General features: G+C 31.3%; 2 protein-coding genes across 2 annotated transcripts; one reads left to right on the top strand and one right to left on the bottom strand.

Annotated features, from left to right (window-relative positions):
* LOC130663348 (kanadaptin) lies at positions 1-4,061 on the top strand. Its single transcript, XM_057462519.1, has 2 exons — positions 1-169; positions 239-4,061. The coding sequence occupies exons 1-2, from the start codon at positions 167-169 to the stop codon at positions 2,492-2,494; spliced, it is 2,259 nt and encodes a 752-aa protein (XP_057318502.1). The 5' UTR covers positions 1-166; the 3' UTR covers positions 2,495-4,061.
* Positions 4,044-6,340, bottom strand: LOC130663349 (uncharacterized). The gene is made up of 5 exons (XM_057462520.1): positions 6,181-6,340; positions 5,732-5,875; positions 4,404-4,510; positions 4,213-4,324; positions 4,044-4,137 (listed from the first exon to the last, which is right to left on the bottom strand). The coding sequence occupies exons 1-5, from the start codon at positions 6,227-6,229 to the stop codon at positions 4,058-4,060; spliced, it is 492 nt and encodes a 163-aa protein (XP_057318503.1). The 5' UTR covers positions 6,230-6,340; the 3' UTR covers positions 4,044-4,057.
* Between the last annotated feature and the right edge of the window lie 11,058 nt (positions 6,341-17,398).

Raw genomic sequence — 17,398 nt, 5'->3', positions numbered from 1 at the left:
TACAGTTTACTTTTACATTGCGCTCTTTTCATAAACGTTTAATTTAATAATTGAGTTAATATTTATTCAATAAATACTTCTATATTCTATAAAGTTAATGTTTATAAATATATGAATAACAAATATATAGACTGAGTTTATATATTCAGTGGGATTTAAAAATTTAATGGTAAGGAATCATAACCTATAACTTTTATTTATTTTTAAAAATATCAATAATTGATTTTTAAAAACACAGACAATTATGGAGGTTAATTCTGACGAGATTAAAAAATCTGACAATCCTGATAAAATCAGTGAAGAAATGGAGGCTGACAAAGTGATTCCGTCAGATTCAAACCAAGATTCCAAGTCTGCAGAATCAGAATCAAATACAGTTCCAATGTCAGTTGATGAATCAAAGCCAGATCATGTTTCAGAAACTGAAGATCATTCGGAACTGAACCAGGATAGAAATCTTGATGAGTCTAAAGTGGACCCAGAAGTGTCAAAGTCAACAGATGAATTACCTGGTCAAGAAGCATTTAAAAAGCCAGCGCTATTAATTGGTCCTCGTCGAGGTAAAACAGGATCGATACGTATACTATCGAATGGAAAAGTATCTCACGTAGCTCCGGTAGCAGTTCAATCCACATCCGACAGCTCTGATGAACCAGAAATAATATCAGAGTCAATAGAACCACCGAAATTATCATCTCAGGATCACAAGCAACAACTACCGTTGCCTTACAAAGAACCAGCATGGGGAGGAAGTCCCTCCGGTGACTACAAAGTTGAAGTATTAAAGTCTGGAGTAATACTGGACACAATAGATCTAACAAAAAAAAGTTTCCACGTCATCGGACGTCTTCCGGTCTGCGATATCCCACTCGCGCACCCGACAATCTCGCGGTACCACGCGATTCTCCAGTACCGAGTCAACGGGGATGAAAAAAACGGCCCGGGGTTTTATCTTTACGACCTCGAAAGCACCCACGGAACTTTCTGGAACGGCTGCCGCATAAGACCCAAGACCTACGTCAAGCTGCAAGGTGGACACATGCTAAGATTCGGGTGCAGTCAGCGTAAATTTATTGTGCAGACGCCCGTTGAGGAGGAAGAGCAGGAGTCCGAGTACACGGTGACGCAGTTGAAGGAGATGCGCCGCCAGGAGTTGATGGAACGAGAGAAAGAAGAACGAGAACGCCAGCAGATGTTCGAAGAAATGGAACGGCTGAGAAAAGAAAAAGAAGAAGCTGAGGGAATAGACTGGGGGATGGGGGAAGATGCTGACGAAGAGACTGACATGACTGAGAATCCTTATGCTATGACTAATAATGAGGAATTGTTCCTTGACGACCCCAAGAAAACGCTCAGAGGATGGTTCGAGCGCGAAGGCTTTGACTTGCAGTACCAGACTGAGGAGAGAGGGATCGGGCAGTTTATATGCTGGGTCGACTTGCCCATTGAACCGGCGGTAGGTCGCAATGTACGTGCGGAAGCTTTGGTCAAGGGCAAGAAGAAGGAGTCAGTTATCCAGTGCGCTATTGAGGCCTGCAGAGTTTTAGACAGATACGGATTGTTAAGACAGGCCACGCACGAAGGCCGCAAACGCAAGTCACGTAATTGGGAGGAGGAAGATTTTTATGACTCTGATGAAGACAATTACCTAGACAGGACTGGTACCGTTGAACGCAAACGCGAACAGAGGATGCGCAATGCTGGTAAACTGGAGACCAAGGCTGAAACTTACGCGACGTTGGTGGAAAAATTGTCTGGAGTTACTAAAGAAATAAAGGAGATCGAAGTAAAGCTGAAGAAACATCAGGACACCAAACGTGGGGTTGATTCAGATTCAAATGAAGACGCTCTCGATGCTTTCATGTCGAATTTGAGCTCTGCTGTCTTAAATAAGAGTGACATTTTGAAAATGAAGTCCCAGTTGCAGCAATTGAAGAAAGAAGAAGAGAACCTGAAGAAGTTGGTTGATTTTGCTAAACCAGCAAACTTGCCGTCGTTGGTGTCTAGTTCAGCAGTGGAAGACCAGACAGAGAAGCCAGAGAAAGAAAAACGACGCAGAACTGATGATGACGACGGCTTGGTTTGTAAGTTGGTGGAAGATGAAGAGAGGAAAGTGTCCAAGAGTCGGTACGGGCTGATCAAGAGCGAAGAGATTGCTGTCATTCAGAAAGAGCTTAAGCAGGGTGATGAGGTTGATGAGCAAGAGAGTGTTGAAGGAAAAAAGACTGAGGAGAACGAAGGATTCGAAGGAAAAATTGAGCAAGAAGGAAGCAAAAAGACGGAGAAAAAAAATGAGGAATTATCGGAAGCTGAGCTCCTGAAAAGAAAGAAGAAAAATATGAAGCGCACGCAGAAGAGGGCTGAGAAGGCGGCTAAAGAAAGTAAGAAATCTTATGACGAAGATATTCATAGCGTTGATTATTCCACTTGGGTACCGCCTTCCAATCAATCTGGCGATGGACGGACTAGTTTAAATGACAAGTTTGGTTACTAGGCTACGATTTATAATTAAGGGCATTCTCAGACAGTGTCCCCACTTTTTAAAAATTTTCAATGACAACTGTCATACGCGTTTCTAAATTTTATCAATTAATTAAAAAAAAATTAAAACATTAATGGAAAAAAGGACAATTTCGCTGATGTATATTTTTAAAAAATCACTTACAGTTGATGTCAATTGGGAGTTAAACGAAATTTAGAAAATAAATTTCAGTGAAATCTTCATGTCAATTTTATAATTCGAATTTTCAAATTTTATAGACTGAAATTTATTTACCAAATTTCGTTTAACTCCTAATTGATAACAACTATGAGTAATTTTTTTAAAATTCTGTCTCAGAAAAATTACAACTACGTTGTCCTTTTTTCAACTGAGGTTTTAATTTCTTTTAATTAATCAAATTAATTTGAACATGCTTATGACAATTAAAAGTCATTGCGTATTTTAAAAAAATGGGAGACACTGTCTGAGAATGCCTTTAAAAATAATGAATAATTATCGTTTTTTAGATAATAGTTTAAAGGCATTCTCAGATAGCGCCCTCACTTTTTTAAAATATTCAATAACTTTCAATTGAAAGACCGTATTAAAATTCTGACAATTAATTCAAAAAAAAAAAATAAAACCTTAATTGAAAAAAGGGCAACGCAATTTCATTTCCGCCGAGACATAGATTTAAAAAAAAATAACTTACAGTTATCATCAATTAGGAGTTAAACGAAATTTGGTAAATAGATTTTGGTTCCATGACAACTGATCCAGACAAGTAATCACACGATAATGGATCCCACAGACAACTGATTCCACTGACAAATTCATAAAATAATTAATTATTAATTAATTACTATGACATGAGTAATTAAAATTTACTGTTGTAAATATAAAAAGTTAAATTAGTTGTTGATAAAAATCAATTGACGATCAATTGTTGATGAGATTAATTTATAGGGATCACTTGTTGTGGTATAAAATTGTTGGGATCAGTTGACGGCACACCATAAATTTTAGCTTAAAACATTTTTAAATTCAAATTATAAAATTTACATGAAGATTTTACTGAAATTTATTTTCCAAATTTCGTTTAACTCCTAATTGATATAAACTATAAATAATTTTTTTTTAAATAAATTATCAAAATTTTACTACGGTCATTACAATTGAAAGTCATTGAATATTTAAAAAAAGTGGGGGCACTGTCTGAGAATGCCCTTGAAAATAACTGTACAGTAATGTAAATATATTACATATGTTGACTTGCTCATTGACAGAATATGTAATTTATAGAATAACTATTTTCATATTACATTTGTAATTTAAGTTTATTTATTAATAGTTTCAATCACCATTGACTTACAAGTTTAATAATTTATTTATTAATTAATAAACATATATTATGATAGTGCGATATATTAGATTAATGCTTTAATCGAGATTTAAATTAAATTTATTGTTCAACAATTATTATTATTTTTTTTTTTTATAGAAACGATTGAAATTAATGTTCAATAAAATTATCTTTGTATAAAAAGTTAATGAAATTTAGTTTGAAATTTTTTTTTATCCACATTTTTTACCACAGCAACTGCGTTTTGGAGCCCGATATCCACGGCTGGATTCTCCCATCAGTGGATTGTATTCTGTAAATTAAATAGTTGGCTTAGATGTTAATTAATTAAAAATTGATTTTAGGGCATTGAGAAAATAATCGGTACCGTCACGGAAACTTGATTTGGATGAAGAGGGTTGGTCACTAGTTCCTAGTCTATTTCCGCCTTCAGCATCTTTTAGTAATTTCATCACTTGTTCTTGTTTTAATCTTTTCTTCTACAACATAAAAATCATAATTTAATTTAAATATTTTCATTAATATTTATATATTTAAATTTGTAAATTAAACAGTAACCTCTTCTTCTTGCTGCTTGGCAAGCTCAGCTCGCTCAAGATATTGTTGCTGCATTCGTTGTCGTGCAGCTTCAATGGCTCTCGTTCGCTCTTCAAATATATCTGGATCTAGAGTTATCAGTAATATTAATTGATATTTTATTTTAAAGTATTTTGTGTGACAAGGGATGAAACAACGATTTCAGACCAGGGTGAAGGTGGCTGACATCATCCGCAGTGAAATCGTGTTTCATCCTGAGTTACACACTAGATTTGTCATGATTATCGGCATCGGAACTTCGAGTTTCAGTGTCAGCAGCCAGTCAGAAATAAGTTAATTTAAGACAAATGGTGTGATCAACTATTAGCGCAAGCGTAAATTGTCATTAAGCAGAAACTATAAATACTAATTATTATTCACACTAATTTTTATAAAACTTGATCCCAGACAGAATTGTCATTTACGCAAATATAATTAAGGGTCTGAAATTACTATCAAATAAATGACAAGTATCAGAGTTGAGATTACGAATGCCTTTAGTCAGCGAGCAGAAAGAGTATTTTTCACCGTACTTGTACCTGAAAGTTTAAATTCCGGTTCAATTTAAAGGGAAGAAAGCGCCATTCTTCCCACAGTCACGCGGGTATATTTAAAAGGGTTAGGAAATGGCCTCCTGTAAAAAGGAGGCAAACTTCGGTCTCGTTACATTAATCTGTCCACAATCAGAGGTACAAATTTAAAGTTTCAGGTACAGATCTAATGAAAAATCGTATACATAGGAGGTCGCAAGTCGTGTGTTTTCCAGAATTACACACGTGGGTTGGAATGTCTTACTTTCCTTCCTAGGTATATAATATACTTTTTCTTACAAAGGGACGAAACAACTTTGTTTTTGCCCGTTGACTGAAACCATTTGTAATCCTATCCAAAAGTCCCCATAAAATCCACGCAAATGGGTCAAAAACTGCATAGAATCCAATAGACTTTTTTTTATTGGTTTCTATATGTACCTGAAGATCGGAACGTTTTTCGTGAAACGCAAATAAAAAAATGAAATGAAAAGTAAAAAATCTACTGGATCGAGATTTTAGAAATTTTTCGCACGCCAGCCAAAAATTACAGACCACCCCCCAACTACCCGTTAAGTCAAGTTACATAAATTTTTTTCATTTTCATTGGGCGAAAAACGTTTCGATCATCAGCTACATGTTTCTATGCTGTTTCTGACCCACTTGAGTTGATGTTATGAGGACTTTTGAATAGGAAATTTACGCATTTTATAATTTTTGGTTGTAAAGACACTGAAACTTTAAGTTTCAATACTGATATCATGAAAAAATATTTAATACTTTTGTGGTATTTAGCAGAATATTCTTCATCATCTTTCTTTTGCTTCCAAGATTTATATTTCTCTTTAATGTATGGTGATGCCCAAACTGAAACTACAATTGCAGCGATAATGTACCAACCCACTGATGCAATTGCTCCCCATACTGTAATTAAATTTACTCATTTAATACAAAATTTTTATTATTTAACAATTAATTAAAAATAGTCAATTATTAAAAAACAAATTCTATAATCTGTTTCAGTGAAAACAATAAATTACACGACTAATAATTATAATTAATTACTAATAATAACAGCAATGCTGATAACTAACTAAGGAAATGACAAAATAGTTTAGAGATAACTAATAACCTAAACTACCGTATGAATATATATATAAAATATATTATAGACATAGATTATATATATTTATATTTATGGATACATATTTAATATAAAAATATCTTACTCATTGATAAATATGACGGTGAATTTGAAATTATAGATTCGCCTTCCATTTTAAAAATTTAAATAATTAAAAACTTATCATTGACAACGTTATGTTTATTATCACTCTATACATATATGTCATATATATTTATAAATATATACATATGACTATGACACTGACGACTAAGTTTCTGTTGCTGTTTTACTGGCAGCAAGTAAGGCTTCAATTTTTGAAGTAAAAATAGTTTTTTTTCTTTTATTTCGTTCGCACAAAAAAATTTTCATATTTAATTATAATTAGCAGTTGATAAAAATTAAATAATTATTTAAAAATTTTATTTTACACATCGCATGATATATTTTTAATAACAATCTCTCTATTATCATTTGTAGTCAATGTTGATAGAATTTTAGTTTAAACTTCGGTTTATAGATCCCAGCATCATTCACTATTTCATCAAATCATTTATTCATAATTTTTGTATACTTCCATAAAAATTTAAATATAACCCAGCCATTGAAAAAATAATAAATTTTTATATTCTAAAAATTAAAAATATGGGAAAATTCACCCTGTTTTAAAAAATTTGAATTTTTTTTCAATCGTTTATTAAAAAAATTCAAAAAGATGTAGGGTAACTTGACCAATTATTAAATGACTCCCAATAATTGGATAAAAAATATTTTAATAAATTTCCATAAAAATATTTTATGTTATGATAAAAAGTACCGAATTTCCGATTAATTCTGACAAAAAAAAACTTAACTCTTAATAAGAATTTAACGTAAAGAAAATTCTTCATTGTTGTTTGATTGACAACTTTTAGAACTTCAATTCTAATTTTGTTGCGTCCTTCTATATTAGAATATTGAAAAATACGATCGTTAATTCAGTGGCTTAGTTACCAGACAATGTAAAAAATTGGGAGAGAATTCGGAGTAATTACGGATTTTATTTAAATCCGAATTCACTTTGTCACTCGGAGTTCCGGAGTTTAAAAAAAATCATTCCGCATACGGAGTAAATTGGGAGTTTGTCTTTTCAGTGGAGTGATTTCGGAGTGGAGCGGATTTTATTTAAATCCGTATTCACTCTGATTTGCAAATTCACTCCGAATTTAATCCACGTTTACTCCGTAAATTTTTGACAGTTAATTATTAGCTTTTTTTTCTACTACCAATTTTTCATAATATTTTTAGGAATTAGAACAAGTAACATAATATAACAAAATTTATCAATATTTTTTTATATTATTTCTTTCAAAAAACCATGAGAAAAATTATTTATGACCAATAAATGGTCGACTTACACAGAAAAAAATGATTGACAATAATTATAGTTCAACTTCTAATTATTTATGTTATGTTCAATCACTAGTGTCGTTTCAATCAGTAAAATTATGATTTTAATGTTTAAACTGCTATAACTAACAGTTAACCGTTGAAATATACTGCTTGACTATTTAAAATTACTAGTTAAACCTTAAACAACTACAAGACACTTGTCAAAAAAATGCATCTGTTATTAATTTCTTACGTTCTACTCCGTAATATTTACTAATAGTAAGTCGCTGTTGACGAGAATCTCAGTAATATTTACTAATATTGTTTTTCCGTGTACCCTATGATTGAGTTGAAACATCCAAAAAAATTAATTTAGTATTTTTTAAAATATTTATTTAATCAGCAAAAAAAAAAAATTAAACCCATATTTTTAAGGATAATAATGAAATTAAAAAAAAACTAATTATAATTTTTAATGAGGCATTAAGACATGATTTTTCTAAAATTAAAATACTGTGATAAGTAAATTTAAATCATCAATTTAATTAAGAATTACAATGTCGTAGTTTGAGGCCTTAAAGGAGTAAAAGGGTAAAAATAAAAGGGTAGCCGATTGTTAAAGATATGCATGAGCAGATAAGCTGGGGTGTACACAGGGGGTCCATTATGCCGTAGGTTTCAAGGTCTATACAGATCGATTAACAAACCAATTTGCATTTAAGCGTAACTAACTTAATGCGGGCTACCCGGTACTTATGCAAACCCGGCGTTGCATTTAACAAATAGCCATTTCACCTGAGTCTATTTAGCTTACAACGCACATTTCTATTCAGTCTCTCAAATTTTATTACTCAATTCCTAAGAGCCGAGCTAATTATCCCAGCATACTTACAACCTGATTACTGTTTGTTAATACTCGGATAATATCATTACCCGATACCTTGCGCAAACAATCGCTCCTTAATTATTATTTATAGTAAATATATATAAATATATATATATAAATATTAATGCATCAAATATTTGAAGTAGATATTAAATTTTATCAAAGTATTGGATTTAATTAATTGAGAGTTTTAGGAGCATAGGTGTCGATAATTAATCTTTTTTGGAGTTAATTAGTTAGCTAAGGTGAGATGAGTCTGTCGTGACATACAACCGAGTTACTTGTTCGTCTTCTTCGTCTTCGTCTTCATCTTAGTCTTCTTCACAAAGAGTTGAGTTGAGTTCAGAGCTCAGAGCTCACAGAAAGTTCAATTCAGTAGCTTAGCAGCTTAACTTTAACGTCACGCCTCTTTTTACTCGTTAGTGTGCACGACTTGTGATATGTATTAATATATACACTAGTATAAGTGTTTATGTTTATAATGTTTATTATTAATTTAATGTCATAATTTTTGGTTGAGGAATTTTGTGTCCATTAGGGCGGCGGTCCCTCATTGCCACTGCATCGTATATCATCTGAGAATTCATGGCGACCCTGATGCTTAATTTAGTCTTGACATTTATCACACTTAGGCTGACAAAATTATTTTCAAACTATATATATTTAAAAAAATTGTTTTTAAATTAATAAATGTAAAAGTTTAATCATTTCCGTAACTTTAGTCCTATTGACCTACTTAACTAATTTTATTATTAGGGTCATAAAAAATTCTTATCAGCATAAACATTTTATCTTTCATTCTTAAACTTATGAGATAAATTTTATTCGTCTAAGAAAATATATTACTTAGCTATAAATTTATCACAATAATAATAATAATAATAAAATAATAATATACTGTAAACAGAGCGGTGTTAAAATTAAATAACGCCGGTGTAGTTTGGCGGTGTTAAATCGGTGTAAAAAAAAAATTCCACGGATAGAAATTAGAAAAAAAATGTATTACATATAAAAAAAATATAAAAATTTAATGAATATTATCTGGAGGAAATAATGATCCAGAAGTTAACAGACAACTGAAAATTTTTGGATTTTTTTTTCACCAAATGAATTACAAAAATATAAAAAAGTAAAAATATGCGCATGTAGAAAATTTAAAAAACTGTAGGTGCAATTTTTTCAAATATTTTTTTTTTTATGATTCACTATAAAAAAAAAAATTTCAAAATTATTAGACGTCGGCTAATTTCAGTATCATAGGAAATTACAATTTTTCTATGTACTTATTCAAATGATTATTTATGTTATACGTCATTTATTTAAAAATTACATACTCTCTAAACATGAATAAGTAAAATCAATGAATATTCACTAATTCTGAGTGCCAACCGAACCACTTTTTGAAATTAGTGGTTCGGTTTGCACTTGGAATTAGTGAATATTCACTTATTTTCACTAATTCATGTTTAGAGAGTGATTTTACGCCCAGCATTTCAATCATCTATAATTTTATTAATTAATAAAAAAACTGTTTAACTGTAGTAATCGAGTAAGCAAAAATATTATGATCCTGAAGTTAGCAGACAATTAACAATTTTCTAATTTTGTTTTCAACAAATCAATTATGAAAAAAAAAAAAAACTAAAAATATGCGCATGTAGAAAATTAAAAAAGCTACAGGTGCAATTTTTTAAATAGTTTTTTTCTTCTTATTTATCATTTTTAAAAAAATTCAAAAATTATTAGACGTCAGCAACCTTCAGTATCATAAAATATTTTAATACCACTTTCGGTTTTGAAATTTAACACCGAAAATTTTAGTACTTACATCGCCTGGACTTACCCTGTTTTTTTTTTTACTGTGTAATAATAATAATAACAATGATCATAATAATAATAAAAATAGTAATATAAATTTTCACGGGTCATATTTATTTAAAAATAATATGATACGGATAATTAAATAATTAAATGTTTGTTATTAATTTTTATAACGCAAAATACAGCAAGCTAGTAATATATAATAAAATATCAAATGGTAATAAACTATCAAGTATTAAAGAGTACTGTACGGATTATATTATACTGCAGTACCGGCAGTAGTGGTAGCCATCGGGCAGCAGAGATTGATCCGCGGGCAGTTTACTCCAGGCTCCAGATGCGTGTTTCGCACGGAAGAGAGATATACTTTCGCACGGTGGTACCACATTACTAATATCATACTACAGATACATATCAATATCTATATATATGTGTATATATAGACAATTCTATGAGCTAAGTGAACAGTTTATGCTTTCACCAGACAGAATCATCAAATAGATAAATGATTACTGTGATTACATATTTACTACTAACTATTAAGTCCAATGTATTCCCGTATAAACTTTTAATTCTCTATATACATATAACACATAAATATTTTTTATTATCATTATTATATTTATTTATTTATTTTTAACTTCTTGGGTAGTCCGAGTCCAAGTTTCACGGGCGTGCTTGTATAATATTTATTCTCACGTTATACTTAAAAAAAAAAAAGAAAGAAAAAGACTAGGAAGTAGATAAGGAAGATTTAAAATCAAGCTCAAAGTGAAAATTTATTTAAAAGAGGATTAAAAAGCACTTTGGAGTATCGTCAATGTTGAGAGACACGAGTATGTAGACTTTAGACGATGCGTAATGTTTTTTTACTATTATTTTTTTTTAAATTCTTGTGGCTCGTAAAGCGATTGGTATATGAGGAGAGATCGCGGTCTTGAAGTCGTAGCTTTATTTTTTTGACTAATAAATATACTGATGTGAGTGTGTATATATTGTATATTTATGTTACTATACTCTTCAAAGTCATACGCTGTGAGTTGTTTAACTTTTATCCAGAGATAATCCGGTATATCCGAGGGTAGATTAGGCCTGAGCAATCTCCATTAGCGTATCGCTTTGATTGAGGTGACGATACTCTGAGGTCTAGTTTGTCGCTTATTTCTTTTCTTTTTTTAATTTGTTGTGGTAACTGGGATTCTGTAGATGTTTTGTACTTTTTCATAGAAAATTTTTTTTTTGTATATTTACTTCCATAAATTTTGTTGGCTGCGAAAAGCCCAGCTGTTATTTTTAAAACCCAGTAGGAGCCAATTTTCAAATTTATATTACAAAATAAATCAACTTTACTAGATTTAAAAAACAAAAAAAATTAATTTGCAACAAAAGATAGGGTAGAAGTAGCAATTGTGGCCACTGCTCCATTTTTGGACATTTAATACTTTATTTTAATTAATAAAAAAGTATAGAATAAAATTTCAATTTTAATAGTGGGTTAGAAGTACCTTTGAACACATTTTGAAAACTAATTATGTCATTGCGTCTTTGACGAATTATTTTATTTCAATTTTTCAAGTGTCCAAAACTGGCCCTAAAGTGGCCAAAAACGGTACCTCTACCCTTGAATTAGAAAAATTGAATGAGATAAAGTGCAAATAAGCCGGGTTTTGAAAATTTGACTTTGACACTGTAAAAAATTTGTGAACCGAACGCGGATTAAATCAAGGATGAATGCGGAGCGGATGACTATGTATTTATTTAATCCCCTTGTAGTGAAATTTACTCCAAAAGGGAGATTATTTTAATGTTGAAACTCTGAATCAAAGTTAATGTGGGTTAAGATAAAATCCGCGACACTCCGCTGAAAAGATAAATTCCCTATTTACTCCTTATCCCTTATAGAAAAAAACAATAGGCGCAAGCGTGGCCGAGGCTTGGCGCAAGACTTAACTCTGGGGGAAGCTTGAAATCCAAGTTTGGTCCAAGTCTGTCCGTATCGAAATGATAACACCGAGCCAAGCTTGAGTGGCAGTGTTGTGCCAAGACTGTTGCTAAATATGCAAATTAAAAATAAATAAAAAAAAAAAAATATTAGTAGACATGTGCGTGATGGTAACATATGGAAATAAATTTGTACACAGAGAAATCAGGTAGATCGATGAAACTAATTTTTTTACTGGCAATAACTCTATCGCATAGTTAGAAGTCCAAAGAAGACCTGCGAATTTATTCAGATTTTTCCTTACAGAATAACATACTTAAATAAGCAGTAGCCGCTGATGACCCATGTTCAACGTTTACGGGTGTTGAAAACAGCGACACAGGATTAGGGTTAAATTTGAAATAGTAAAAATAGTGACTAGTGTATGTCCCTAATTCAAATAGTGCACTGTGAAAAATTCCCAACAAATTTTACTATGGTGCATAGCAACACCGGACTATAAGAAAACTGGTACAAAATTTTCAAGTGTCCCATAGTAAAAGTATGCGCAGACTACACGATTGTGGCCTATGCGCATACGTTTACTATGGGACACTTGTAAATTTTGTACCAGTTTTCTTATAGTCCGGTGTTACTATGCACCCATAGTAATATTTATTGGGAACTTTTCACAGTGTATACTTTTCACTGACAAAGTCACCATTCGCTGCCAAATCGTGATTGTCACGTGTTCACTAATTCGTTTTTATAGAGCAGATTTTCATGCAATAATTTAAATACAATAACTCTAAAATTATTTTTGCCATTATCTCGATAAAGTAGAAAAATAAAAAAAATACTTACGCGTATATTTTTCTAGTAACCTTGATCCAGGCAAATAATACTACACATAGTAAAGTAAATAATCCAGTTACGCGCCGCGCCCGATATTATAACGAATGTCACTTGTATCCTTTCTACCACCACTGTATTCCCATATTCTTATTACTATTGCTGCTATCATTATTATTGTTATTATTATTATAGTATAGAAATTATCTAAGTGTGTACTCGTGCCAGTGAACTGATTCCTAGCGTATTGTGCAATTTAATTTGTAGTGCAACCTTGGACGCGATAAAACTCGTAAACGCCTCACCGTTAATTGCCTTTTCCGCCCCTCTGTGTTCATATATACATCCATATATATGAACTTATATTAAAACATAAAATGAAAGATCGATAGCGAATTACTCCTTGGGAATAATAACTTTTATAAATTCTATTCTTTCAATCAATCCAACAGATTAAATTCACTCAGACTATAATTATAAAAATCCAGTTATTGAATTAATAAAATAACTACAATAGTATTCAACTCATTAATTGGATAAATAATTCAAGGTTTTTAAATAGTTTCTCTTAATCTCCACATCTTTACTTTTTTTACGACCGACTCATTGTTTAAGTTGTCTGCTGACATTGTCGGCATAATTGTTATCATGAGGCGTAAAAAATATAAAAAATTTAGCTAAATGTATTGTGAGAAATATGACACGGTTATTGTCTTTGAATTCAATGCCGTGTACTCAGTAATAACAATATAAATTGGATGTCTTTGTGATTCTCTAGTCTCCAGTTTACTCAACATTTTTTTATTATTTCATTATTTTTGCGTGTTTATTTAACGGTACTATAATAGAGAGATTATAAAAGATGTTTTCACCTACATTTAGTGTTGATGATTTTTAATTGCAAACTCATACACTCTAAAAAAAAAAACCGGGGTAAGTCTACACGGAGAAAAATGTTGGCTCGAAACTTAGCAATTTTTATTATGCTGTCGACCAAACTTGAAACAGGAAGGGAAGCATCCAAAAAATTATTATGCTCATACGAAAAATTATTATGCTGTATTATAATACTTACGCGCGAGACACTTATCGATAAGATTAAATAACAATTACTTCCATACATTATAATAGTTGTGATGCGCCATAATAATTTTTTGGATGCTTCCCTTCCTGTTTCAAGTTTGGTCGACAACATAATAAAAATTGGTAGGTTTTGAGCCAAAATTTTTCTCAGTGTAGGCGGTCTAGATGTTAAATTTCAACGCCGAAAGCGGTGTTAAAATAACTGCCAGTGGTGTTAAATATTTTTCGGTGTTGAAAATATTTTACTCTGTGAATATTTTTCCTTACTCGATCACTACAGTTATAGAGTATTTTCATTAATTAATTAAACTATTGTTGGTTGAAGTGGTGTGTAAAATTTTGCAATTTTTAAATAAATTACGTATAACATAAATAATTACAGTCGGACCTCGTTATAAGACTAGTTCGGGGCTGTAGGGGAAAAAATTCTTAGAATTAAGGTTCTCCCACTATTGTCCTAAACAGTGTTTGCGCTTAAGCCTCGTTATAAGACTATCGTCATTTTGCGTTTTATTTGTGTATTCGGTTGAACTCTGCTCTATTATACAGTGAATCTACTTTATGTATAATTATAAATGTACAAAATTTTGTCGTTTTTTTCTCTTAATTTACTATGTGAAACTACAAATTTTAAGTATCCTTTATGAAAATAAATTACTTAATCTACAATCTAGATGTATGTACATTTTATCTCAATTTTAGTCGTACTGTTCGTTAGACTTATAGCGAGGTTTCGGTGCAAAATTTTCATTGAGTTGTTGGTAGGGGAAACGTTCCGTGCGAGTTTTAATAAATTGAGGGAAAGAGTCTTATAACGCGTAACCTTATAACGAGGTCCGATTGTACATAGAAAAATTAAAATTTCCTCCGGATAATATTCATTAAGTTTTTATATTTTTTTATATGTACATTTTTCTTCTAATTTCTATCTGTGGAATTTTTTTTGCACCGATTTAACACTGCAAAATTACACCGCCTATACCGGTGTTAAATTGAGTCTGTTTTTAACACCGCTCTTTTTACAGTGTACGTGTTTAAATTAAAAAAAAAAAATACTTTTTAATATAAATATATAAATTAGTGAGAAAGTACGAGAGCAGAGAATACGCAACGGTAATGAGTAATGAGAGATATTAAATTGTGAAGGGAAATCTTGGATTGATTTGTTGATTTACAAACGTTTAATGCAAATTGTTAAATGTAAAATATAATGCAAGTTATAGAATTGAGTTATGATCGGTAACTAAACTCTTTAAGTGGCGTAATTTGTGCTCGTGCGATATTTATTGATGGCTAAATTTCTCTTCCATAAATATATTACGGGCTGATGTGTGATGCTACTATTAAAATATACTGTGTCAGCTTTTATTTTCCCACCGGAAAATAACGATACTTATTATTTAATTGCTATTTAATTACTCACTCGTATATATTTATTGATCAATTTCATGCTAAAAATAAAAATAGAAAAAAATATTTTTATGCTTTCATTTCAGTTATTACAGAAAATTTATTAGTCTATAACTATAAATAAAAAAAAATATTATTCGTGAGAAAAATTATTATTTTATTTTAGTTCGAAGTAAATATTTTATGTTACTATACAAAAAATTACTTTTTTAATAAGACAATAAAATTATTTTTTATTCAAATTACAAAATTTATGTGGACAATAATTATTTCAATAGAAAATTTAATCGAGTTATAATGACAGTAAGTACACGGGAGAACTATCTTATGAATTTTCTTCGTTAATTGTGAGTAAAATTGAACCTGGATGAATAATTACTCTTCCGTTTTTAGATAGTGTTCAATTATGGGATAAAAAAGCCAATTTTAAGTTATCCCGGGTCAAAAAAAATAACGATTTGGCGTAATTTTAAAAATTTAAAATCCCGTACAGGGTTTTATGAATGGCCAACTATGGGGCCATGATTGGGTGCCAAGCATACTAGCCTGGCACAGTAATGGCAACTAAGATTGGCCGTTCAACGGGTAACAGCTGGAACCTAACTTGGGCCCAGCCATGACAAACTATTATTCATCCACTTATAATATAGCGTGAAAATTGTGATCAAAATACTGTCAGCCTTCTGTAGCTTACGACTGGGTTAAGAATGTTTTTTAATCATCAGCGAACCATCGATAATCATTGATCGGTCTACCATCGGCTGGATGACTGGCCGATTGTCTAACCAGTGCCTTTGATACGAAATCCATGGGCCGGTATCGAATATTATTGGCCCATTAATGTAATTCGATCATCGGCCAACCAAAGTTACGTATTGATCGGCCAACCATTGGCTGAATGACTGGCCAAGTGTATCACTGGTGATTTCGATACAAGATCCATGGGTCACTCATCAACCATTAATGGCCCAATACTAGTATTTTGATCATCTGTCAATGATTGCAAGCCATTAATAGGCCAGTCATCTGCATTGTTGTATGCCTGGTGGTTCCTACACGGGATAACGCAAGACAAAGTTAAGTTAAGTTTAATTTATTTTTTTAATAAATAAAAAACACATTTTTAGGTATGAAAACTGTTGAAAATGCAACGATAAAGAGTGAGTAGAGTTACCGAAAGTAGGGTTTTATGATCTTTTTGTGTGTCCTCTGAACTCAGAGGCCCAGCAGAGAGACCCGGACTCATCAGTATCCTTCCGACAATTGTTCCGACCACTACTTTAATATACAGTGTTCATAATAATCATATTCCTTCATAATATTCATATACAGTACATTAGTTATATCTTTTGTCATATTGTAAACCTCTATTTAATTACTGCATATTATTAATAAAGTGACATTACTTAATAGTTAATAAACTAAAACCTTAATATCCTATATTCTCTGTTCCACATACTCCTGCTTTCAACAAAAACACATTTGGTTCTGACTCGCCTTCGACTAAGTTGTCGTACTTAGTTTCGATTTACGACAACTAAGTTAAATTGAAGTCACGTTATCTTGGATTTGACTTGAATTTGTGAGTCAAATAGATCAAATTCAAGTCAAACTTGACTTAGTTAACTTAAATTTTTAAGTTAAAAGTCGTATTGAAGTCAAAAAATTATAGCAGTCAAAATCGTTATTTTTTTGACCCGGGATTTTTAAATAAAAAAAGAGTAAAAAAATAAAACAAAAGGAATCTATTTTTATTCTTTGCGTATTTATTTTATTTTGGCCCAGGGTTACTATAAATTGTAGAGTAAATCTTATCAAAAAATTCTTTCCGTGTAACACAATGAACATACATAAAAAGAAATGACTGATATGACCGTGTCTTATTCATAGGAATAATAGTTTATATTTACATCCAAGTTGATTACATGGAAATAATGCGTTAGAAGCGAATATTGCCGGTTCGTGCCGCGTTAATTTGCA

This window comes from Microplitis mediator, chromosome 2 (assembly GCF_029852145.1).
Source record: "Microplitis mediator isolate UGA2020A chromosome 2, iyMicMedi2.1, whole genome shotgun sequence".
NCBI lineage: Eukaryota > Metazoa > Arthropoda > Insecta > Hymenoptera > Braconidae > Microplitis > Microplitis mediator.
The sequence above is the reverse complement of the archived record's forward strand: the minus strand, read 5'-3'. Positions and strand labels throughout refer to the sequence as shown.

Coding starts and splice junctions, on each gene's coding strand:
- LOC130663349 (XM_057462520.1), bottom strand. CDS start 6,229: ATGGAAGGCGAATCTATAATTTCAAATTCACCGTCATATTTATCAATG. Junction 5,876..6,180: donor ACCGTCATATTTATCAATGA/GTAAGATATTTT, acceptor ATTTAATTACAG/TATGGGGAGCAATTGCATCA. Junction 4,325..4,403: donor CCAAGCAGCAAGAAGAAGAG/GTTACTGTTTAA, acceptor TTTATGTTGTAG/AAGAAAAGATTAAAACAAGA.